The 27,687-nt window shown below is 30.1% G+C and overlaps 1 protein-coding gene across 4 annotated transcripts in view; it reads right to left on the bottom strand.

Annotated features, from left to right (window-relative positions):
• Positions 1 to 27,687, bottom strand: part of LOC123290639 — a 101,775-nt gene that overhangs the window by 68,611 nt on the left and 5,477 nt on the right. For 3 of the 4 annotated variants that reach the window (XM_044870896.1, XM_044870898.1, XM_044870901.1), the window contains exon 2: positions 7,495 to 7,689. In XM_044870896.1, the coding sequence (XP_044726831.1) occupies positions 7,495 to 7,659 (165 nt within the window). In that variant the 5' untranslated portion in view covers positions 7,660 to 7,689. Of the gene's footprint in view, positions 1 to 7,494; positions 7,690 to 16,860; positions 16,894 to 27,687 lie in introns of those variants that run through there. The other variant, XM_044870897.1, reaches the window with a different exon arrangement.

Here is a 27,687-nt window from a genome sequence, read left to right as displayed (position 1 = left end):
TTTTCATGTAAGTAAAGAAAGATTGTGATAATACATACTATATATAACGTTATAATCTATTTTGCACCCTCGCGGGTAAACAGTGATTTTTTCGAAAAAATGTTTCAAACAAAAGTTGTCTGTTTTCTAATAAGGAACATTTTTTTACATTTAAACTTTTATCCTATCTCTAACGGATTACAAGATGGGTCTCAACGATCCAAGACCCAATTGATCTATGTTTACGAATTCAACCTCACTTTTTACGTCCTGAACATGCTATAAAAATTTCAGCTTGATATTTCTTTTCGTTTTTGCGTTTTTGTGTCCACAGGCAGACAGGTAGATAGACAAACATTCAGACGGACAACCGAAAATGGATTTTATGAACACCCACACCAAAATTTTGACCGTAGCATCAATATTTTTAAGGGTTACAAACTTGGGACTAAACTTAGTATACCTTGATATATTTCATATATACATAGTATAAAAATGAAAACTATTGTCAATTATTTTTAACATGGAAAATGGGTAGTTATTGCTATCAGTATTTTTACATGAAGGAAAATTTAGTACAATATTCTTCAAACTTTTCCCATGAATGAAAGAAGAATAAACGATTCAAGCTTTTAAGTATTTTCTTAAGAAGTATTTTCTTGGAATCTGTTTTGGAATAAATAATTGGCCTTATTATAGAAAAAACGACTGCTGGCGTTATATATACGAGAAGAAAGCTGCGAATAAAAGCTTGTTGAGCGTAATTTAATCGGTACGAGTATCCTCCTAAATAGATTTAGATTATTAGTCGTATTTGTGTGATTATCTATTAAAAAAAGAAACCAATATTTGGACAAAATTTTAACGTGTAAATGATTTTTTGAAAGGATGTATATCTCAGTTAACATGTAAATAAACATGGCGTCAAATTAAATTATTACAAATGTGTATTTAGTTTAATTCCATTTTTAGTATATAATTTATTTGTTATTTTCTTCTATAATTAGCTATCATTTTATACGACAAATATTTCTACCATATATTTCGTAAAAAATATTTTATCTTAGAACAAAGTTGTTTTATAAATAAAATGAAACATGTTTTAGAAAATTTAGGTAACATATTTTTAATAACATGCAAATGCAAAATTTATGCAACACATTTTTAAGCATCTTAAAATTAAATTTTGTATTAGCGAATTTCTTCCGTACGAAATAAAGCCGTGTGTGTGTGTTCAAGTGGATGCGAGGATGGTTTAGATTCACAATTCGGTTCACTACAAAATGTTTTTGAGTGTTCCATACCAAAAAATTAAAACCCATGAAATAAATGGTGGAAACGCATATAAAAATAAATTATATTACATCTTACTATTTAAATGTATTTATTTGCGCTCCCACCATATTTATCTAGAATTGTGAACAGCTATTTGAATAGTATTGAGGTTTTATTTATTTTTATTCAGGTATTTATTAGAGGTATATGCGAGCACAGCGAGCTCTACTGCCGAAGGCTCTAGTCAGACCAAGGACCACTTATTAAATTGTTTGAAGTTTTCACTTCCGTCGACAGTCCCAATCTGTCCACCAGATGTCCACCAGAATGACTATCTTTTTTTTATCACCAGAATATGGCAAATCGATTTTAAAACACATAGTCTATGCAGATATCACCAATTACCACCATATTTTTCATATACTGTCAAATAACCTATTATATAAAATTTATTGCGATAATTTTTTTTAATAATTTATGTTATATAAATAATAACTAATTGTCAATTAGTTACACATGCAATTTGTTAAAACGTAATTACTTTCAATGCAGAAATTATGTACATAAATTTATAATAAAATTTTTACAACCTTGTTCGTTTTACAAATGCATTTAAATAGTTCAAGTGTTTCAAACAAACATTCACTAATGTTTTAAACAGAAAATAATAAAAAATTTGTTAATCAAAGATATTGTCATAAATTTTTTATTAGGATTCATTACGCTAAATGATCAGTCGTCTTAAAATAAATTCTCGAAAATTTTGCCATTTCTCCTTCCGCATAGGATATGTCTAACTGGTAGTTAGGTTGATCTGACAGTATCTCGCAAGTCTTAATGAAATGAAAAACATAGCAGAAACAGAAATTAAAAACTTGAATACGTAAATACAATATTCTGTCCGTCTTGACGTCGAAATTCAGATTTTTATCTGTGCATTTTCCCATGCCTGATTCCGGATTCCCATACTTCCGGATTCCCATGCCTGATTCTGGAGTCCGGATTCATTCTTGTAGTATAGAACCACAGAGAAAGAACCACACTTAACAGAAATCGCGCTTTAAATAAAAACCTGATTATAATTTGGCGTCCTTGTGCAAATACAGTGAAACCTTGCCTCACTTATAGAGGTATTCCAGTGTCTCAGATATTCAGGTATAAATAAATATCTGTCTCATTTACAGAGGGTTACATTTATAAAGGTCAGAATATTGAATAAAGCGATTATTGAATAAAGCACGTTCAGGATATTCTGATAAACGTACACGTTTTAGTTTTCCTTGTCGTTCAGAACATTCTGATTGTATTTTATCTTCATTCTGAATTATACACAAAGAGTAGATTTTGGCACATTCAATTCGACACAGACTTCATCACGTGTCATCTCACTTTCATAAACGGATATTAACTTCAATTTTTCACGTACTGATAACGATTTGAGCCTTCGTTTCGGCATTTTTCAAATAAACATCCTTATGATAGTAAAGCAAAACTAAATCTGAAGGTCATTGAGGTTCAAAACTAGTTAAGTGATGTTTAATTAGTTAAACAAAACGATGTTATCTTAGTTCTCAGTTACAAAGGTGAGGTTAGGTTAGGTTATAGTCGCTGTCCGGGGGTGGAACACACTTAGACCATAGGGTCCGTTGTGATACCGAAAAAGTTTTGACCCATCCCTGGCCACTACTCCATGAACCAGTTAGAGCTGTTTAAGAACAGCAGGAGTGCTTTGACGTCGACGGACTTTAGGTCGGAAAGGTCGTCAAAGAGAGGCTGGCTCAAGTAAGTACATCTCCTCATGGCAAGAACTTGGCATTGACAGAGAACATGAAGCATTGTGTCCTGTCAGGCATTCAGCAGTAAGTTACAGAGGTTAATGCATACAAAATTCACTCGCTATCTCAGTTATAGAGGTAACTATGACAATAAAATCGAAAGAACCAATCCCAGATATAGAGATTTGCTTCGTCCCACTAACAGAAGTAATTCAGTGCAAAAGTGTTGGGACCTCAGCATGAGTTCCACTCATGGAGATTTCTCACTTATCCAGGACCCACTTAAACAAGTTTAACTGTACATTAATATTATGCAATTGCATTAAAAATCCTTTTACAAAAGTAAAATAACATAGTTTCTGTATAATAAAACAATGTTGTTTATTCTAAATGAATAAAGATCTAGGTCCCATGTGTTTTGTGTGGGTAAAACTATTCACTATTGTTTAATAAACTTAGAGTAGAAGACGAGGTTGCAGGTGATGTACAAGACGACGCCGGTGTATGTAGTGCTCTCATGTTTAAACAACAATTTGATATACTTTGTGAATAGTTTTAGAAAGACACGTATTTATTCATCATCTTCATAGTAAAAGGATGAAATATAGTGAGAGTCATTAATCATGTCATTCTATTTAGGAAATGGAACATGAAAATGCGTGAATATGAACTTACCCTATTTTCTATTATCCGAAAAACGGTGAATGTTTTATGTATCTGTCAATGATCTTTTAGGTGTTCCACTATAGATCAAAAATGTCTTCACTGATTTTAACAACTGTGGTGTCGTTAGGGAATATCGATGATTTTTTTTTTGCTATTATTAAAGCCCATTCATGAAACAAACAGTCGAGAAAAATCATTTTTCATATAAAAACAATCAAAAAAGCCATCAAAGATTTGTTTTTATCTCTTTCTGGCAAAATAGAATTTAGTATGGAGTTTTTATGGCAAACATAGTAAATGACGTCACATACTATGTCGGGTTTTTCTATCTAATGTCTGACTACTTAGAAGTTTGATATCATACGCATTTCTTGGCCGATTTTAATTTTGATTTCACTTTTTATCATCTTTTTTACGGTAATTTCATATTTTGCATAAGGAACTGAAAAAAATTATCGATAGGATAGATGACGTTACAAATTAATCATTGTGGCAGCTGTCAGACCAAAAAATTCGGTGACGGTATAAAAATTTCTTGAATGGTCTTTATATGATATACAGGGTGTCCTAGAAAAAACGGGCGCCCTTGTTTCGTCAGGTAGAAAATAAAATTCTAAGAAGAAAAATACTCTTTCATTTTTTGATACAATGCACGGTCAGTACGCTATTTATAAAAATAGGCAGCCAATCCGAAGCGCGGTATGCCGGCAAGAGAGTGGGGCAGGGGGTGGTAAGAAACTGGGAGTGAGACACTTCAACGTTACGCTGACGAGTACGTATGGAAAAGTGAGAAAGTTTGTGAATGTGTAAGAAGGGGCAGATGTAAGTGCATCGGATCAAAAAATGGAAAGGAACTTTTCGTTTTAGAACTTTATTTTCTATGTGATGCAACAAGGGTGTCCGTTTCTTTCGAGCTCCCTGATTATAAAAAAAGGTCTTTTTACGAAGATTCCAAAAAAAACAACACATTTACGCACATTGTGTGCCGACTTGACGCACATTGTGTGCCAAAAAAATGAAAAAAAGTCAATATATCTATTTTCGAAGTTCCACAATGGGGTCCAAACACCTTCATTAATTTCAACAAATGAGACACGAAACAAGATAATGACTTAGCTTAACATAGAATACGTTATTCGTCAGTAACTTTTCTTACTATGTATTCGTCTCTTACTGCATCTTAAACACCGACCTACCGATGTGACCGGCCTACCAAACTTGTCAGTAATTAAGATTTCTATCACACATATAAACATTTCCTTACAAATCTTGACAATAATTATTATGTATTTATCAAATTGTCACCTTTGGATGACTATTTACTAATTGGTATATACGTATATACGTTAATAATTAATTTCCGTGAGAAGACGTGCAGGAGAGGGCCTCTTTTGGATAAGAGGATGTTATATAAACATAGTGAGAATGATCACGCCACGCAAAAAACATGTATCATCAATATAAATAGTTTTACATGAGAACATTTATTATTGCATCCGTGGTGGAGAATTTTATTACTAGATAAGTGAAAGGAAATGCATTTAGAAAAAGATTCAAATGTAGACGTTTAGTAGTACACAAATTTCCTTACAAAAACAGTTTTAGAAAAAAAATAGTCATGAATAAAATAAAAATTCGTGAAAGTAACATTTGAATATGTTCTGGCTCATTTTACTCGGATATTAAGGTAGTACGAGCGCCAAGGCTATTTTAGACTTAGGGTTGAAATTATTTCTACGTTATTTTCAAATTTTATGATGAATTTTATTATAACTTCATGAATTTAAAAGAAAAGTACAATAAATTTTTTTAATATTTGCCTTGGTTTTCGAAATATCAAAAGCTAAATTATTAAATAAAACTTTTATTTTTTAATTTTTTGAAAATTACTTCAGATACCGAAAAATTTAATAATATAATTAACCATCAAAATTGAAAATGTATATTATTTTCAATTCGTGCCTCCACTACCGTGCTCAAATCATACATCCTTAATTAGTCTGGCAGTTATTTATAAAGAACCACCTTCTTGATATCTATAATCGCCGATATAATGATTTTGAGTGCGTCCCAGCAAAATTTTTAGCAAATTTTTCCAATTTTTCTAATAACCATTAAAATTCTGAAAAAAAACTTTTCTTTTTGTCCCCAAAGACCGTATACTCTGTGTCCGAAAAAAATGCACATTTAAGTATAAATCTCTATGTAAATCCGTGCGATTTTTGTGACAGTGAGATAAAATTTTTTGATGAGATTTTTCAATATTACCCTAAATCCAATAATCTCTTCTCATAAGCGATATTTCATTCAATTTAATTTTCAATTTATTAATTTTCAAATATCAATCATTTATTTAAAATCACAAATATTTAAATTAAGTGGAAATTAAATGAAACAGTAAAATTGCAACAGCATTTTACCAAATAAACAGTGTCATGGGAATAATTACATGAATTCTTACGAAATATAAATATTGTTATAATCGTAATTGTAATAAAAAAACATTACAGAATCAAAATAACACATAATAATATTAGTTCATTGTCAACGACCTATAATAACTTAAAAGGTTCTCTGTTATGGTGTTATGGATATGAGTTATTAAAAATTTGAAACACATAATAAATAATAACACACAACGTTGGACTGTGAGAGAAATCTCATGTATAATTATTTTATCAAATGTTAATACAGAGTGTCACCATCATTAAGAGGTGAATCGAGCCTGCAAATTAGGCTGAGGTTATAGACAGCACTACTCAGCCTCAGGTTTTAAATTAGACTGTGATCATTCATAGAATGTAGCATCTCAACTTACTTGGTAAAATAGCTTTTTATAGACCGAATAGCAAATACAGAATTGATTTAGTTTAAGGCCAGTTTAGAAAGGCGAGGTAAAATTTTCACCTGATTATTTTAGCGTGCTGAAAAAGTGGGTAATATAATAATTGCGCAAATATAGAACTTCCTATTTCCCAAAATTTACTAGAAAATTCACGTCGAATATAACTTTCAGTCGAATGAAGGTGATAAATGACGGTCTTGAGTTTGAAATGCGACTTTCTCACATATCTTATTCACCAAACTTCGTTTCATCGGGTAGTTATCTCCAAATCTTTTGAAAACAAGAGTCGATAATAAAATATTTGGGAAGGTTAAAACTTCAACAAATGGTTTATTTGAAGAGTAATACTAATGTTATTGAACATTGCAGAGAAAGTTGAAGAGACCTTAGATGTTGTGGTCGAGGGCTTCTAGGTCAAGATTTGCCCATCCTAGAAGAAAATCGGGAAACAATTTTTGACTTCCACACAGTATACAGATATCTTCCCCTTCATGGAAAATATCTTGAAGGACCTTTGTGTTGTGACTAATCCGAATTTCTATTTATTTATTTTTCATGTCATTATCTCACTTCTGCACGGTAAGAAATGCCTTACGTTTACTACAATGCTGTTATGGTATAAAGGCAGATACTATCGAATATATGTTAGCATAAGTAATTTTACAGTATTGAATAGGGCTGGACCTGACACCCAACCAGTATGGACCTGACACCCATACTGCATTGACTCGTCCGCCATAATTATTGCTAATGTTACTATTCCCTCAGTAATCAGTACGGCGTTCGCATCGATAAAAGTCCTCCCTGTATAATAAATAATTCATATTTCTTTTATTTTCATTTCCATTCATAAATACCTTGTACGTAGTAACCACAAGTTCAAAAAAATTAAAACCAAAATTTTTTTTTATCAAAAAAATAATAACTTTGTAATAATAATCATATTTTACGTACCGATGGTGATCGTAACGATGAATAAACAGTCACTGTTGAATGTTTATGATGCATAGCCGCTGTGGTTGAACGTGTTGAGGTTGCGCGACGCAATGTTGGCGGTGACCTTGACGTTGATGATCTAGCCAATGCGTGCGCACCTTTACGAGATACGCATTGCCCCATAGAATTGTTGGTACTCGCACAAACCAATTACTGTAAAATAAACAATAAAGAAGTTATATATTTTGAAAATTATAAGGGTGAACGAACACTTAACATTTTTAGTAAAATATGAAGTAAATTAAGGTTGTTATTAAATTTTTGCATTAACCCGTCAACCGATCGGTAAACTTTAGTCGCGTGATGACAGATTTGCTCACGCGTTCTGCACATGCATCGAATATTTCTCGCGTTTATATTCTTGAATTTTGTTAATCATAACCTCTACATAATTTCATACCAATTTTTTTTTTGAGTCCAAGTGATTATTGAATGTTGTTTGAGATAAATTTAGGAAAAAATAGACCGAAAAATATTTCTGTATTAATGTCCCGTTTTTGAACGCAAGGGCTAAGAACTTCAGTAATTCAGAACCCAATTTCTCTATAGTCGATAAACTCAGCTCAGCCAACTAGTAATTACATCAATAATCCGAGCCTATAAAATTTTCGATCTATTTTTTACGATTACCGTTTGAGGTAATCAAAAGGAACAAGTAAAGGACAATTTTTTTTAATTTACTAAATACAACTTATGTTAAACTAACGAAAATAGACGAACAGACCCGAAAATTTCCGAAGTTAATCTTTTTTTGCTTACATCTTTACTTTCGTAACGAGAGAAATTCTTGCAATTTCTGAAGAACATGAAAAAAATATATTTTTAAAAACTATATAAATAGGTTGAAAAAATCTGAAAAATTATAATTCGAAAACAGATAAAATTATATGAAGATAGAAAAAGTTTACCCTAATATACCATTTGAAAAATAAAAGTTATTTATGTTTAAAATTTAAAAATGGTCATGACGCGAGTGCTGACAGTTTAAAAACGACGTAAAAATGTTTATTTATAAGATGAAGTATTATAGATAAAGTTTAGGCTAGGAACAATAAATATGTTTTGTAAAATGCATTGTAAACAAGTTTTGAAATAAAACTTAATTAAGGTTGTATGATCTATAGAAAGTTTCCGAAAAAAGAGCCTTGTACTGGAGGTAACGATTTTATAAAAATAGTCGAATAACCTTAAAAAGAACAAATTTATTATCGTTTTATTTTTCGTTTCGTGTTTAACACCAGTGGCGGATTTAGAGATTTGCCGCCCGTAGGCTATTCAATTTTTGCCGCCTCTAAATTTTGATATCTTAGTTCACAATCATATCAATTATCTATCAATAAAATTGCAACTTTATGATTTGTGCTCCATTATCCTCATTACATCAACTTTTCCCGTATGGTTAGTATCATCGAGAACTATGGTACCGTGTTAGATCCTTGATTATTTTTACAGCAAAGAATTATCAAAAAACAATATTTTATGCAAAAAATATCTCAAACATGTACCAATTTTAAAGTAAGTTAAGGTATGTGTTAAAACTATACAATACTTATGTAATAGGAATAAAGCTTACACAAAAAATCTAGATTTGGCGAACGTTGATAAATATTTATTATTACACTTACAGTTACAAAACAACACAATAAATATATCCTTTCTTAATTATTTGTTAGTATTATAATTCAAGTCAAATTATAAAAGCATTACAATACTATTTTGCGACACTTTGAATTCGCAAAATCATTTATTATATCGTCGTACGAAATCTTGTTTATTAGCTCTGACTCTATGCACAAGAGAGCTAAAGCGTTTAGCTTTTCTTGACTTAAAGTCGATCGGAGGTAGTTCTTTACTCTCTTCAAGCAAGAGAAGCTTCTTTCACCTGAACAATTTGTCGCTGGTGTACAAAGAGCCATACGAAGTACTATATCCAAGTTTGGATAAATGCTTCCTAGATTCTGATCTCGCAGGAATAAAGACAGACTTTTTAATGATCCAGAAATTGGTTTTATTGAAATTCTTTCAGATGAAAGGTAGCTTTGAAACAAATAAAATAATTAACTGATAAAATGTATCCATTTTCTAATCCGCAAATTGTCTAACTTCATATTTAGTAGAGGGAATTTTTTTATTGTCATGTTGCAATCGTTCAAATATCAGTTATTCGATTGATTTAAACAAAAAGACTATACTTATTCTGAATCTCTATAAGATATCGAACTAGTTTTTTATTTAATAAAAATTAGTCAGTATTTTTTACGCATAAAGAAATAACTTTCTGGAATAGAATTTGACAATTTGCAAACTTGCTGCAGCAATCATGATTAGACCATCGATATTGTATCAAGATTGAATTGTGCAAGATCTCATAATTATTAGGTACACGGAGAAAAAATTATAGTAATTATCAGTGAAGAAAATATGTAAAAATAACTAAATTTCGACTATAATATGGAATCGCTATTGCGATATTCTAAAAATTCATGATCATTACATTATAATCAAAAGCGTTTAGCAATTGTTTATGCAGAGATTTTGAGATATTTATTATTTAGCACTGTATATAGGACTATATTTCGGTTTTTGTTGAATATTTTAATTCCTCTATAATTTTTGAAATTCGTATTTTGTGTGTGTATTATAATTTTTTCTAAATTTTGTCAATCGAAATAAAAAATTTATGAACTAAATTTGCCGCCCCTTAAAATTTGCCGCTCTAGGCTCCAGCCTACTCAGCCTGCTGGTAAATCCGCCACTGTTTAACACGCATATAGAACACAAAATTTGCGTATCATTGATTATACTGAAAAAATTTTATAGCTTTTAGTGTATAAATTAAAATATAGGTAACCGTTCGTACATACATTGTTCATTTTAATGGAAGATTTATTGTTTAAAAAAAAAGATAAACAAGCGCGTGTCTGACATTTGGGTAGATGCCCGATTATTTTATTCGTACACATAGTTGAAATAATAAATTATTAATATTTTTTTTGCATAATTTAAAAAAATTCAAATTATTTTATACTCAAATTACAGAGTGATACAAAAATTTAGGATAAGATGCAAATACGACAGTTTTTTGTGGGTGCCATTGGATGGTGAACACTTCTTTTTACAAGCTTTTTTTTAACTTGCAATGTATGTTTGTTCGGATGGAATCTTGTAACTCAATTTTGAAGCAGATATATTTAAACGATTGAGCTTAAATTTTTTATACACATTTAGTTTAGATGACAATGAATTTTTATAGTAAGCACGACCTGATTTTCCCATCAGGTCGTGCTTCCACCATATTTGATATGCATGCATTTTTTTGGTTCTAAAAGTCTATATAGTACTAAAAAGTAGAAAATAAATTATTTCTATGAATTTTCATACATGACTATTTTTAAATGCTCAATATGCTTCGAATCATCCTTGATATTTAAAATTGAGCTCCTCTAGCTTTTAAAAATTGCAATTTTTTAGCATTTTAGAAAAATGATTATTTTTCTCCTATTTAAGGAAGAAGAACATCGTCTATCGGTCGCATTAGATTTTCGTCCAACACTCCACAAAGCGATGTCCTCCGACAATTTCAATTTATCACAAAATTAGAAGATACAATCTTTACGGCCACATTTATCTCCGAGAAAAGTGCCTTTTGTATCTTCAACCCAAGGCCAGAATTTCAACTACAACAGGAAATTTAACTTTCAGAAAATAAATAGTATTTCTCGGCCATTTGAGAGGTTTTTTTTTAAGAATTCATGCCCCATGTAACATATTCATAAAAAACAGTTTCCACGATTTTTCCATTATTTGTAAATTTTTCAAGATAACTTTTTATGAATTAATACACGACTTTTTTTTATTTTGCAAGAATAATATTTCTATTTAAAAATAGTTTCGCAATAAAAAATTATCAATTTATTATTTATTAAATAATTTATAACTAATAATAGTGTATCGATTCCCACACGTGTAAGTTGTTTATTTCTTTTTAAATGCCATTTACATTTTGCTGTCGACCCCATTTAAGAAAAATAACATATTGAACTAATTTTTCTTTGAATAATAAAATTTATGAAAAAATAAATATAATCATATATAATAAATTCATAAAGAACATAATAAATAATAAATTATCTATTGTTTTAAAGTTTTTTTAAATAATAGAAAATTTTCACAGATAATAATTTAAAATCATTTTGTTTTATTACAATTTTTTCTATTTAAATGCATTTTATTATAATGCGGGGTGAATGTCTCCAAGCACCTCTATATACAGAGATGATACCTGATCTAATCTGTGGTTTATTTTAGCTTAAACGAAAAATCACTAATGAAGTCAGCAGTCAGTATGGTAGTCATAAGCAAAAAGAAACAGCCAGAGGTCTATCGAATTACCATTAAAAGTGGAGGCTATTTTTTATTTGACAGTTCATTCATACATTTAAACAATATTGTTATAAATTACTATAGTTTCTTAATATCCATCTATTTATTCAACGCCTGCTGAAATCCTTTCTGAGCCTGTTATCGTAGTTCTATTTTAAGGGAAAGATTACCGCATGGCAAAAGATTTTCTGAATAGTCCAATTAATGTTTGATAGTTTTATGAGTTTCCAATATCGTCGGCTTTAATCAGGGGCAAAGATACGATGAAAGTCTTCATGGGAAAGTCACAATTCAGAAAAATAAAGTGACAACTAGAAAGTCTCTTAAAATTAGGAACTTGATGAATTTGAAAACTGGCATCTCAAGCCGTTATCCTCTCATCGTCTACCTTTGACATCGTCCTTAACTATGGTATAAAGAGCAACACTTTTAATTGAGGGTTTGTCAAAACTAAGGAAGTTTTAAGAATTTGAATAAAAAAATTGAATTATTTCCATTTCTAACGACTTTATATGTATCTCAAAAAATGACCATTCAAAAATACCTTTCTTTTCTAAAAAATCTAACTAATAGAGATATTTTTGGCAGTAGAAAATCTCAAAAAAAATGAGATTAAATCGAATAAAATCTAAAAATTACTGAAATTAAGAAATCGCTCCAAACAAATTAAATACTGTTTCCTGTATACAGGTTGTTCTGTTATTAACTGCAGATCGTTGGCCTACAGAATAAGCTCATAAAGACGAAGGAAAAAGTCATTTACCAATTTTGGATCTGAGCCCTAATTTGGGCGCTACAGGTATGACAAAAATTGATAAATTAGTAAATTCACTGGCTATCATTCGATAACCAGTAGCCAATGATAATCAGTAGATATTAATAAATGTCATTTGATAATATTCAACTAAAGAAGGGGTATGAACTGATTTCAATTGGGTTATATTATTTTGAAAAAAACATTTAAACAAAACTATTATATTATTTCATTGGTTTGTTCAATTCCCACTTTTTTTTATTATTATGTTTTTGCAAGAAAACATTAGATTCTTAGTAAAAAAACAAATAACGTCACAAAGAAGGCGTTTTTTGTTTATTTACGCTAAATTAAAAACATTCTTTTTGTGACGTAATTTGTTTTTTTACTAAGAATCTAATGTTTTCTTGCAAAAACATAATAATAAAAAAAAGTGGGAATTGAACAAACCAATGAAATAATATAATAGTTTTGTTTAAATGTTTTTTTCAAAATAATATAACCCAATTGAAATCAGTTCATACCCCTTCTTTAGTTGAATATTATCAAATGACATTTATTAATATCTACTGATTATCATTGGCTACTGGTTATCGAATGATAGCCAGTGAATTTACTAATTTATCAATTTTTGTCATACCTGTAGCGCCCAAATTAGGGCTCAGATCCAAAATTGGTAAATGACTTTTTCCTTCGTCTTTATGAGCTTATTCTGTAGGCCCACGATCTGCAGTTAATAATAGAACGCCCTGTATATAGAAGTAAAAATGAATATTTTATTTCTCACATTAAAAAAAAGAACACAAAATCTTACGTCATAAATGTGCAATGCAATTTCCCTTCAAGGTAAACGAACAGTTAGTTTTGGTTGTTTTTGCAATCAAACGAATAAATCTTTCTTTTCCTCCAGAGATAAGTTTTTTATTTTTATTTTTACTCAACTGCACAGAAGGAGATTAATATTTTTTATGTAACTAGTTGAGTATTGTTGTAAATTCAATACGATAAAATCTTTTCATGGTACCACATTTCTTCGAAATAAATCTTATTTAAATCTATTCTTGTTAGGAAGATCTCAGTTTCCTAAATCTTGCAAAACCGCATCGGATATAAATGCGAGTCAATATACAATGCCCGACGTACTGTTTTGTTTAGAAATGAAAAGAGAGTTTGATAGGTGTATCTCTGCCTGATTAGTGAAAATATTTGGTGAAAACAAAATGGTGAAGGTATTGGGACATTGTGGAAGATTACAGTGAATTTCCTATAATATTTTTTCACGCATTCTTCTACACGAAATATCATGTGGGAAGGGGGAATGTATGTGATTTCTTTCTAACGCACTGATCTATTTTGGGAACACCCGAAATATTTCAGGATATTTTAGAACAAATTCACTATACGAGGAGTGAAATAATGGGATTGTGTTCACTTATTGATCCACGGAAAGGCCATGCCTTTAATAGGCCTTTTGGTCTCTACGTTAACTTTGTGATTGCGTCATACACTTATCCACAGATTGGCCATGTCTTTAACGGTGTCAAGTTAGCATAGGTTTGCGGATATCTTGGCCATTGCTTAGCTCTGTAATTTTGTTCATTCAGTGATAAACACATAATCGTGCCTTTAATGAGGGTCGAATTAGCAATCTTTAGATTTTTTACCCTTCTAGTTTTAGAAGCTATTCCTCAAAAACTTATCACCTCCTGCCATTTTGCACTGAGAGTTGAAAGAATAAGAAATGTTATCCGTCGTTATATGAAGATTAGAAGCTTACACAAACTGTCAATTTTGCATGGAAACTAGTAACTTATTATCGTTTTCAAGAAAAATAAGCAAATGTCTTGGCAAAGTTGTAAAATAATTTTTAAAATTTTTGTACGCTTTTAAAGTTTATACAAAATTTGGAGTCGCTCATGACCATGTTGTTTATATGACTATTAAATAAACTAAAATAAAATAAAAATTTAGAGATAACATTTTCACCCTTACAAATCTCAGAACTAGAAAATACAAGTTTTCAAACGAGCTATTAAGGTTCCAAATTCGATGGTTTTTTTTTTTACAGAGAATACAGTTTGAGTTTTTGGTAAAATGTTTAAAATTTTTGCTTACTTTTGATAAATATAATATTATTATAATATATTTGTGCACATCGGACGTTTAACAAAATCACATACATAATAATATATGATAATGTTGCATGCAATTTTTGTAAATAATTTCTGGTTTTTGATATGATGATTGTTCATATATTATTATATTATATAGTATTTTGAAACAACGGAAATGTATATTTTATATACCTTTAGTGTAGGTACCTACATATACCTACCTATACATAGGTATTTATTTAAACTTAACATCGACATCATGACTACCACTTGGACGTCCATAATGAGTCCATTGAACTGGGACATCATGGATTGGATGCACTCAGCAGAGAGTCATAGAGTCAGGTGATTATACATTGTATAGATATAGATACTAGGTACAGTACCTATTAGTTTTTATTAGATTGTAGTTAAATGACTCGGATACAGGTAAATCACTAAGTTTTATAGATAAATTGGAAAATGCATTTTGGTCACGGTTCGATCATTAATTTTATTGAGGCTAGGTTAGAGAGATATTGATTATTACGTGTCCATTTGATGTTTCAAAAGTTAATTTATCAATCTGATATGAGTTCGATAATTTAAAAGTGATGTTTCTTAAAGAAAAAATCTATCACGAACTAGGAGTTAAAAAGGAGTAGGAAATAAAAAAAATTTGATATCCTGCTAATATTATTAATATGAAATAATTTTATGCGGACGAAGTCACGGGATGAAGACAGTTTTCAATAAAAAATCTCAAACGCAACTTTCTAGGTGTAAATGTGTACATGTTAATGCCGTACTTTATAAGTTTATAATCTTTTTATGAAATTCAACGTTAATATTTAAAATTTTAAATATTATGAAGAAGTATTTTTGTTTTTATCTTTAAAAGATTTAATTGGGAGACGAATTTTTTTGAGAACTTTGAGAAATTGTAGTAATACTTTTGCATAGTTTTCAATACGTCAAAACGACTAATTTTTCTAAGAAAATCGTAAGAAAATGCTTAACGAAAACTGGAGCTATCCTCAAAGTATCTTTGAGGGTAGGTGAACAATATGCAGTTTTAATGTCCCATGATGGTCACTGTTTCCAAAATAAAACTATCCAACTTTTCCAAGCTTTTCAGTTGAGTAATTCCCTGACAAAATTATTACTTTTCAATTACTTTGAAAGAAAGTGGAACGAAAAGTTTACAAACAACGAACAGCCAGAATAAAAATGTGACTTAAGATATTACGATCATATGAGCATTTTTTGAAATTGTTATGAGAATAATAACTTTCTGGAACTTTTCTCTTTTTTCACGGAATTTTTTGACATTTTCCTGACTCTTCTAGCAAAATTGGATCACCCTGACCTTTCGAGATTACCCAATAACGTGGTCATCATGGTACCACGGTCATAACGACGTTTCTAGAAGAAGTTACGGATAGGTATATTTCAACGAAATTAAAATACTTTCATTACTTCCTTGAATTATGAAAATTAAGAATCAACGAACTTTTACAGTCTCCTTTCCACAGATGGTAAATTTCAACACCCACAAGAGACACAAGTTTCAGTAACAAATACATACATTAAATTTTATTAAATTAAATTACATACGCAATACAAAATTCAACCAATGTATATTAAACCAAGAGCCGGGCCAACAAAATTTTGATCTTGGTCTAGCCTTCTGGCAGGAAGTATATAATCACTTTACCCAACAACAGCAGATACAAAGGTGACTTTACGCATTAAACAATTTTTCGTTTTAAGAATTTTTGTTGTTTCAAGGAATTTACTAAGAAAAAATTTTTCGTTTTCGACGAATCGATTTTCTTTCATAAAATTCACACCTGAAGACTTCTTGGAAATTATAAGCGCTATTTAAATTAAAGTGAACTATTTTGAAAATACAAATTAAATCAATCAGACTTCTTAAAACGTTAGTGAAAAGATAAGCCTTTTTCCCTTTTACGATCAAAATTTGACAAATCTGGCTCTTAGTGCATACTTTTAAAAACACATTTCTAAAAAAAAAAATAAATCCAAAACCACAAACAGAATATTAAAACACAACAACCAAAAAATACCTACATTTAACAACATTTTAAAATAAATACACACATATTTAATCCATATTTCATTAATAGCAACACAGAATACATATTTTCATTGTCCTAAATTTTAAAAAACACTCCCCAAAAACCCACACACAACACCCAAAAAACGATATTTCACATTCTGGACACCCTCGCACATTTAAAACACTACACGTTAACAGAAAAAACCACTTGTATTTATTTTAATAAATCGCACTCAAGGTATTTAAAAAAAAAGTAGCTCAAACACATGAGTCGCTGCTTTGTTCCGTAGAGATATAAACAAAAAAAATTTATGATAGCAGAAATAAAATTTTTATAATTAGAATTTTTTTTAATGATTTTTTTTTTGTCTCTGTTGAGACTTTGTTGAGAGAAGATTGGCCCCGTGGTCGTCGCGTTTGTTGAATCACAAATATTATTGAATTAAAGATTAACACTAAAAAAAAAGATATATACATGCACCAAGGTATCTTCTTAGTAGTTTGTAAGTATATAGGTACGTCGTTCGCTCACTCGCTCGTGGTCTTACCTATGCGTAAAAGTAAATAATAAAAAACATGTTTCCTATATTAATATTCATATATTTTAACTCTCACTTAATACCAAACATATAACCTCCTATTTATAAAAGTTTTTGCTAACATACCGTACCAAAAATGGAAATATTTTGTATGCACTTCTTTCAGGTACCGGTACACTAGGTAGCGAATTTCACCTAGCAGATACTAGATTAGGTTAGGTTAGGTTAGAGTGGCTGTCCTGGGGTGGAACACACTTAGACCATAGGGTCCGTTGTAATACCGTTAATGGGTTGGCTCATCCCCGGCCACAACTCCATGAACCATTTGGAGCTGTTTAAGAACAGCAGGAGGGCTTTGACGTCGACTGACTTTAGGTCGGAGAGGTCGTCAAAGAGAGGCTGGCTCAATAGCAGATACTATCATCTTACCAAAATTTTCTTCAATAAAAACAGATATGATAATAACATTGATAAAAACAACATCACTTCGCGTCATCAATAATCTTATCAATCGTTGAACTGGTACCGAAATGCCGTGGGCAATGCAAGTGTTTTATCGAACATATCCTATAAAACACTTGCAAAAGATTAAATTTATAAACTTGCGTTTGCTTTCTTCGTTAATCTCTCCTTCTGCCAACTCAATTTAGGTCATTAACAGACATGACTTTCTCTCATAATCGGTATGTGAAGTTAACAAGGAAAGAAGTATTCGAGCACTTCTGAGCCAACTCGAAAAATATGTGGCTCACAAGCAATCATTAGAGGCTCACTATAAAAATAGACTGCATATTAGCGAGAATGTCAGAATGTCAAAACTAACTAATAGCAATCTCAACTAATAGCAAATTTGGTGGTTCTAAAACAGATCTGATAATTTTCATATTTGCAATGATAATGTGAGTATTTGAGAACCACGGATCTTATCGATGGAAAGCATTCAGAAAAAATTTGCAAATTTGAATTTAGTATTGACAGAGAATATCCAGTTTCCTCTTTTTCTTGACAAAATCTACAGAGATCATTCCCAGAGATTGATTTCGCTAATTGAATTTGTAATATCCACTCGCAGCTGACAAGTAGGCAATAATTTTCAAATTATTTATCACAGTTGCAAAGTCTCTGAAGCCTTTTTCCATGAAAAGCCTTTTATAAGAGCGTTTGCATGGGGCCATGAGTGTTTGTTCAAGAACGTCATCCATTCTTTTATTTAAGTTTTAATTGTGCTTTTTGGTTCTCCAGGTTCTCCATTGTTTCAGGCCATTTAACGGGGTACAGATACCAAGAACATATATATTAACGACATGAAACCTCTTATGTCTAGCTATAAGCACCCGTGGCTGAATTTTAGGGTGCCTTTGTGGGCTGGGTTCTAGATATCAGGCTGTCTAAGTGATTAAAAATAATTGAAATTGTTCATTTGGTTGAATACAAAAGACAGCCTGATTCGCATTACACAGTACGTAACGATCGACTTGCCCAGGCAGATGCTTTTCTCCTGCTATCCTCTCCGCTCTTCACATGTACCCATTTCGACTAATTTTTCAGCTTATTTGTTCCTATCGATTCAATTTAAAGTTTAACTTCATCTCGTAATAATTGATTGCAATAAAGTGTATTACATAACCTTTAAGTTACCTACAAATAAACTTCACACTTGACTACGTTTAGTTTTACTTTTTTTTTATCTTTCCAGTATTTATTTTTATCAGTTCTTCGTATATTAATTATTTATAAGTTTATATTAGTTTTTTAAACTTTAATTAAAATTAAAGCACGTTGTTGTAAGTATGTAAGTGCATTCTTACAGGTTGTTCTCTAGTATTCTGTCTATACGTATGCAGTAAAAACTAACTACCATCATCTTCTTTTATTTTTTAACACGAATTGTTTATTCACTTGTGACTGAATAATTAAATTTATAAAAAAAATCGTTAAATTAGTGTTCCATTGAATTACAAAATATATTGAGTCAACAACATACTGGAATAATAATTTTCAATTAAGTTCCGTGGCATGAATTTATATGGAAAGTTCAAGATAAATTAATAAAAAACAAGTGAAAACAAACAATTGACTGAGTTAAGTATTCAGATACCTTGTATAAACAGTGTTGATTACTCTGTCAAATTACACATATATACATGTCACACATATATAACTGATATTCCCATATAATACCTACATACTATACAATTTGCGCATAATTTGCGTTCTCACGGGTAAACAGTGATGTATACGATAAAATGTTTCAAAAGTAACAGTTTTTACATTTAAACTTTTGTTTAATCTCTAACGGTTTACAAGATGGGTCCCACTGACCCACCAGTTTGTTTACCAGTTATTGTATTTCAGAATAAAAGAAAATTACGATTATATTAGGATGTACGAGCGCCAGGGTAATTTTCGATAAAAGGCATTGTTTTTTGTTTTATATGAAGTTGGACTAATTCTTAATCAATTCTGAAAATTTTAGGGGCGGGGGTATGTTGCCCGATTATTTAAATAAATAAATTACTTCAAAAGTAGGTATATTTAACATTGCAATTGGTACAATTATGGCTACTCTTTCCCATATGTTATATTATTAACAATATGTTAAAGTTATTATTGTAAAATTGAATCTGACATAATTTTCAATTAATTTACGTAGTTTAAATTAAATTATTCATATCGAAGTATTATATAAATATAAAAATCAAATAATTAAAATACCAACATAAGTAAGTAATATATTTATTATTATAGGTATAGTTCGTACAAAACCCAGTGGCACCGAACAAGAGAGAGTATAGATATAAGTGCACATACATATACATCATACACTCTCTCTTGCTCGGTGCCACTTGGTTTTGTACGAACTATATATGCATGTTAATTATTATTTCTCTTATCAACAACAATAATAATGAATTATTATATGTAAAAGAATTTGTAATAAATATATCAATAATGCTAAACCGCTTACTGAAAGGCATTACTTATAATATATATATATAAATTATTATTTACAGCAACGTTCAAAATATTATTCTACAGTAGTTCTATCTCGAATGAAAAAATCGTTTCAATGGTTTGGTAAAAAAAATATACAGCTGCCAGTTTATCATATATATAGGCTGATACCCGCCGCTTCGTTGGGCTTAAAACTAAAGACCACCGCATTGTAGCCTTTACTTCTCTTGCTCTCATTAATCCCCCTTTCATAACACTCGAAATAGAAGTAGCGATTGCTTTACACAGGTAAAATATACATAATGTTTCATAATGTCTTGATTCATTGAGTGTATCAGAAAAAGTAGCTATGAATTATATCTAGGAATAAATTCCATGAATTGTATTACAGAAATATTTAGTTTATGGTTCAAGATAATTCTCGTAGATGGCGTAGTGAAATGTCATAGACTAAATGTAGTTTTTTAAATTTTTGTGTGTGTAATATATCTTTATCAATTATAGCTCATGTGTACAACAATAATAGAGCTCATTCTGATGTAAGAGCTATATTATTGTTAAGTTTCACTCAAATCCATACAAATTGAACATTCTTACAGATAAAACTGCTAGGATCGCGGGTCATACAAACAAAAATGCTAAATGCTAATTAAGCAAAATTTTGCAAACTTTAAACAAACGTCGTCGTTTCTTCTTTTCGATAGCTAAAAAATTAATAGAAAAATGTTCGACGGTTTATGATAATGTTATTAACGTTTTGTTTGATTTTGTTTGTAATCTATAAGTAGTATACAACAATATTTTTATAATTCCTGTAAATGCAATCTATTATATTTCAATATAAATACGATTAAATTCATTATTAATTATGCTGGTTATTAAATTTTAATATATTTCAGTCATTATTGTTATAAAGTTTAATTAGCAAAGTTTAAATCCTGCCTTGTGACATGTTTCAAATATCCTAAAGCACTTTATCCGTAAGCTGATATACTTACAGTTTGTTAATACAATAAATCTCTTGTATTCATTGAAGAAGAAGTACTCAATTTCACTAGGCTTGTCCCCAAGTAATCAAGAGGGAGCATATATCATAATAAGAAATCAGTCATCAACGCTTTATTAGAACCAGACCGTTCTACATATTTTTCAAAAATATTTGTTATGATTTTTTTGATTTTTTAAACGGATGTCAATATCTCTTAAGAAAATTGTAGAAATCGAGAAAAATTTCGATAAAACTCAGCATATAAGGTGATTTGACCCAAAAATTAAACAAATTGAGACTTCATTTGATGGTCGGAAGCATATGGTTGTTAAGAGATCGTTCAAACTTGCATGTGAAGAACAGCATTTCGAATCGATTTCAGGCTTCGTTTTAGAATATATTATAAACTTAAGACTTTACTCAAACTTTTTTTTGTATATTTTTAAAAAAATTTTTAAGCTATTAGATTGAAAAATCACAAAAAACTAAGAGTATTCATATAACCGTCGAAATATCGCGAAATGAATGAAATCAGTGAGAATCAGCTATCATAATTATGCTTGGAAAATTGAAAATTATCAGATAATTTTGAAAGGTTATTTTATTTAAATTGAGAACAACCGCTATTCGATCTATTTTTTCGTTAAAATAATGAGATTAAAACATATTTTACGGACATTGAATAGACTGCATTGAATTATTTTTAAAAAAAATTGTACCAAACGTGATTTAAAAATATCCAACTAAATTTTCAAAGTTATAATAATAATATCAAGATTTGATTACCTAAAAGAAAGTTTTTTTTTTAATACCGCCAATAGATACGTGATATATATTCTAAGCTACAAGCTAAGCTATTAAAGTTAAATATCTTTTAAAATCAGATAACTTTTAATTCAATTATAGTTTTTTTATTTTTTTTAATAATATGATATTAAATGATATTATAAAGGGTTTTCCATTAAGAATGTCTTAACTTTATGCCATTTTGTGATTTATAATACCAGCCAAATGGCAACCTAAGCTTCATTAAATTATGGTTATATTAATAGTCGAGAGCTTTTAGATTTATACCCCTGAATTCAGGGACAGTCAATGAATCTTTATAAAAACTGTTCGTTTGCATTTTTTAAAGCTTACTTAAAGAAGTTAAAATCAACAATTTGTTCGATCTTGCCCAGGTTTAACGTCAAATAACTGCCAAATTTGAAGTTTTTTTTAAGAAAGTATATCATACACCTTTTAAAGTACTATAAAAAAGCATGAAAATGGAAAAAGTTTCAAGTAATTTGCCTCAAATTGGCAGACTTATAATGAAAACAAAGTTTATCGGAACTTTCTTTTTATGTTTTATTCATCAGTACAAAAACTGATGAATTTACCACGGGAACTAAAATTAATGCTTGCTGCATTCCAATTAACTTGATTTAAGTACTGGCAACATGCTCTGAGTTCTGTTTGAGCTTGCGTGCACTACATAATTTTCATCGTTTATACTACTAAATAAATAATCATCTCTTCCGCAAATGTCTTCAAAACGTCAAGTGTGATCGAGTTCCTTTAAATGTATGCACGCCGCATTATATCTTTGAAATAAGCAATGTCCAGCAAAGCCGTGGTTTAAAGTACGGACATTGTTAATGGCAAACCCTTTATTTGTAATAATACTTTCTCTAAAAAATTTTAATAATTAATTTTTGATCATAATCTCATCAAGTCAATCTTTCATGATAATTGTTTACCTTCTTATTATTAAATTTAATTTATTTAAATGCATCATGCAACTGCCATGTTATACTAAAATATGTAGGTGGCCTATATTAAAATTTATAATTTTTATTTGATGGTTTATCAAAATTGGATAAAATTTGGATTTGATAGAGCAAAATTAAATTTTTTGGATTCTGATAACGTCATAAAGTTCAAAAATTCGAATTTTTTGATAACACATGCAAATTTGATCCGATCTTATTGGAATTTTTTTGAAACCCACTAATTTTGGGTCATTCTTTTCATCTGTGATGCCAGTTTTTCGCTAGCTATCACGTATGTGCTTAATTCCGGAACCAGGACTTCACAATCATGAAACCTATTAGAGCTAGGTTAATTTTGATCACAAATTTGAAAAGCATGACCCAAATTTAGTAGAATTACATACTTGGTTTATCAAAATTGAATTAATTTAAAATTTTTTATTCGACTTTAAACACCCATTTTTTTTGGAAAAATGACTGTCTCGATGTTTTACCGTCTAAAACATTCAATGGATAACTAGTTTGTATGCATTTTCAGAAGTGTATTCCTATTTTTATTCCTATTTTCTTTCACGGCTGAAAGTGAAAACAAACATGTTATCCATTTCAGGTTTTAGACGGGAAAACATCGAGTCACTCATTTTTTCAAAAAAAAAAAAAAAAAAAAAATGTTTCAAGTCGAATACAAAATTTTTTTGATGACGTTTAAAAGTAAAATTTTTTTTTTTTATTATTAATAATAAATTATTAATATCACATGCATTTATTTAGCTTTATCATTAGACCATTAAAAATATGTATTTTAATCAAGGCCAAATTATCAAAGCATTTATTAAAAAAACCGCATATATTTTTCGCTTTTCGCACGATAATCGTTTTTCAAACCACATAAGCGATTATTTTAAACTAGTAATCAAGTACATTTCACTTTAATCGTGATTGGTAAAAAAAATTATAAATAAACATGACTTTTAGATTTTGAATTTTAGAAGGTAAATTTTAATTGGTCAATGTTACGCTTTTAGGCTATTTAAAATCACAAACTTTGTCTTATATTTCGAGGCATTCAGACGAATACAACATTCTCGAACAAGGAATAACATCTACAGAATCTTTTACATATTAGAGTCGTATATTTTCGATTAATGAACTCTGAAATCATGACGTATTTTATCTAGCGACAATTCTTGGGAATTTACAGAATCAAGATTCAAGAATTAGTGCATCGTAATTGAAGTCTTAACCATTCATATATAGCGCCAATTTGAGTGATAAAATCGTTGTTTTTCGTTATTTTTTCGGTTTATTTGCTGTAAAGGGTTTTGCGAATTCCTCAATTTTCTTTTCAGATTGTTCAGTCACGTAACAGCCAAAATACCCAAAATTTACAGAAGTTAGAAGATGTACACCTTTGCCACCCGCGATTGGTCATTATTTTCCCGCCATCACTTAGAAAATAAACAAAAATTATAAAATTCGAGATTTTAGTCTTGCAGATAGTGATGAATTTGAGTATTGGCGTAAAATGTGATGTCGAAAGCAGCTTATATATAAGCACAAATACGTTTCATTGCAACCTTTTCAGGTTAAACCGTTTGCGGTGCACACCTTGCATACATGGCTGGGGAGATATAAAAAACGGTTAATCAATAATATTTAATCAAAATTCGTAAATACAAGCTGGTACAAAAAGTTATAGCGAGCAACAATTCGAGGAATTTGATAAACCCTGGATCTTAGTGTACAAAACACCTTCTTATTCATAATGACTTGTCAATATTTATGTATAAATTTGTAAATATGAATTATGAATTGATTAATCTTTAATTAATCATTTTTTGCATTACAAAAAAATGACTTTTGCCTAGTCACGATCAAAGCAACATAATAAATACAAACAACCCATTACAGTAAAACCTGTATGAGTGAGATTTAGATAAGCGAGAATACTTTATAAGTGAGCACCCATAACCCACGTGGTCCCGTAAAAAGGGAGAGAAGATTAGTTCAAAAGCTATGCTGAGCTACGACAGGGGAGGATGGCAAAGAAGTCCAACTGCGTAATTTTCTTGAAATATTTTTTTAGTACAATAAAATTTATTGTATTTTAAGTTGCGGTACATGGATATTTAATTTCAAACATTGAGTACTTGGAGGGTAATTTCAATCATTGACTACGGTATACCACAACAAGGAGGGAGGAGTTCCAAAGAGGCTGGAATAGAGACACATAGTTTATGGACACTCCCCTATAAGCGAGAAACTAGTTTAGTTTAGTAATCTCGATAAGTGAAAAAAAAGGGTATCAGCTCCGACGCACGTCTGGAGTTTTCTCCTTAAGTGTTGTATAGTGTGCTGTGTCCGTTAGGTTATTGTCAGTTTCAAATAGATGATTGGTCTACAGCACACAAGTATACAAGTTATACATACGCATCTCTAGAAAGTGACAGGTGCGCATAATAGGTTGCGCACCAAGAACTTAACCAGCTCATTCGATCAATTTTTCTCTTCACATTTATTTCGTACCGGGTGTCTTATATGAAAATCCATTCTTTAGGAGTAAACTCCAGAAAACTCCAAAAAGATTGCGTTCCCTTGAACTGTCTTTTATCCAGGTTCGACTGTAATACTACATATTTTAATACATAAAAGCAATAATATACATGTTTTCTAAAAACTGTCAAACATTTAAATACCTTTCTCCATTGTTTTGCTAGAATGGCAAAACGAACGAAAGATTTATTGCAAGTCAAGTACTTGCAAGCAAATGCAACCAAACAAAGTCAATCATTAAGGTAGTACCTACACGAAAGTGATATTCCAAGAATTTCTCAAAACTCAGAATATAAAATATTTAATTCATAATACACTTGCTGTTAAAATTAGAAGATGATTTACCATGCCATACATGAGATATTAGCAATTAAAAGTGACGCAATTTGTACGTGTACATGGGAGAAGTGTATAAAAATACACAAATTTACAAATATTATATTTATTTACCAATGAATGACGTCCACCATCTCTATGAAAAACTAATATAATGTAGAATACTATATTTAGAAAATATATAAATAAAAATAAAAATTATTTACCATATAGTTTCGATAAAAAACTTAAATAAATAACTCGTTTTAGCGATGATTTTTGTGGAAAAGATATGAAGACTAATGTTAAAGGCATATGTCATAGTGTGTGTGTTTATATGTATACTAGAATCAGTAGTGAGGAACTACAGTCTTTTGAAAATAATATATGGTATATGTATAATAGTCATAGCACAGTTAATGCACTGAATGATAGTATTAGTCCAAAACTTTTTGACTGGACGGTCGCGGAGGAACTACCTTAATATGTTTTTGTTATTTATTTATAAAATCTTGGGATAGGTTTTTAATAAAATATTTTTTTTTTAATTTACTTCTTCTGTATATTCTGTGTTTATGCACTTTCTCTGACCTAGGAGATATAACACAGAACTAACTCATCTATTAACAACTTTGTTGAGTACTATGAAAAATATACAGGGTGAAACGTGTAAATCGTAGAAAATTACAAGCTTTTATTTAGTTTCATCTAGGTGTCTGTAATCAAATCTTGCAAGGCTCTCTTCGGTTTCCGAACTGAAATTGTGCATGCATATGTAAATCGGAGGACAGAGTATTTTTATGGTAAGCATGACCAGGTTTCCTTTCCCATTTCAAGGCTTTTATTGTGCTAAAAAGCAGAAAATAATTCTACTTATGAATCACTTATACATAACTATTTTTAAAGCTTGGGGCGCTTCAAATCATCCTTGATATTTAAAACTGAACGACTCCAGTTTTTACAAATAGCCATGTATGAGTGACTCATATTTGGGTCTTTTTCTCACCCTAAATATCTCAAGAGCATATGGATTAAATCAAAAAAGTGAAAAAAGTATGTTTTTGGTGTGTAAAAAATCATTGTCAAAGATAAATAATACAAACAAATTCTTTTTATGAAATATTTTTGAAAATTTTTAAAACGTTATACCTATGATTCCCCGTTAAATGTAATTCTTGGATAATTCCCTATTTATGACAACTCTCACATATAAAAATGAAATCCTCATACTACAAAACCTATATTTTGTCTTTTTTCCTCTTTAAAAAATTAACTAAGCCATCTTTGCTTTGTTCTGACGAATATTGGTAACAATTTTCGTAACTCACCCGGTATAAATCATACAAAACTAAGTAAGTAAGTTAAGAAATATATAAATTTATAAAGATTATAAATCTGCGGTCAATTGTCATCAACTAACGGTTGGGATTTAATTTAAGTATTTTTTTTCGTATCAAAACAAGTAATTTAATACCGTAACTGAGACTTTTTTTTAAGATTCTGATGAGACCCAAAAAAAAAAAGATCACATGCAGATAGATTTATCATATATTTAGATAAAGTTTTATGGAGTCAGACAATCAGAATCAGTCAAACGTGACTAAAGCAATAACCTCATTTATGTCCATCGAGTATTCTTCTTTAAAACTGTCTAATCTCGCCTAAAAATTGACTAGGTATACATCAATATTTTTTGTTCGATAAGACAATTTTTCTTAAACAAATTTCTTTTAC

This window comes from Chrysoperla carnea, chromosome 1 (assembly GCF_905475395.1).
Source record: "Chrysoperla carnea chromosome 1, inChrCarn1.1, whole genome shotgun sequence".
Classification (NCBI taxonomy): Eukaryota; Metazoa; Arthropoda; class Insecta; order Neuroptera; family Chrysopidae; genus Chrysoperla; species Chrysoperla carnea.
The sequence above is the reverse complement of the archived record's forward strand: the minus strand, read 5'-3'. Positions and strand labels throughout refer to the sequence as shown.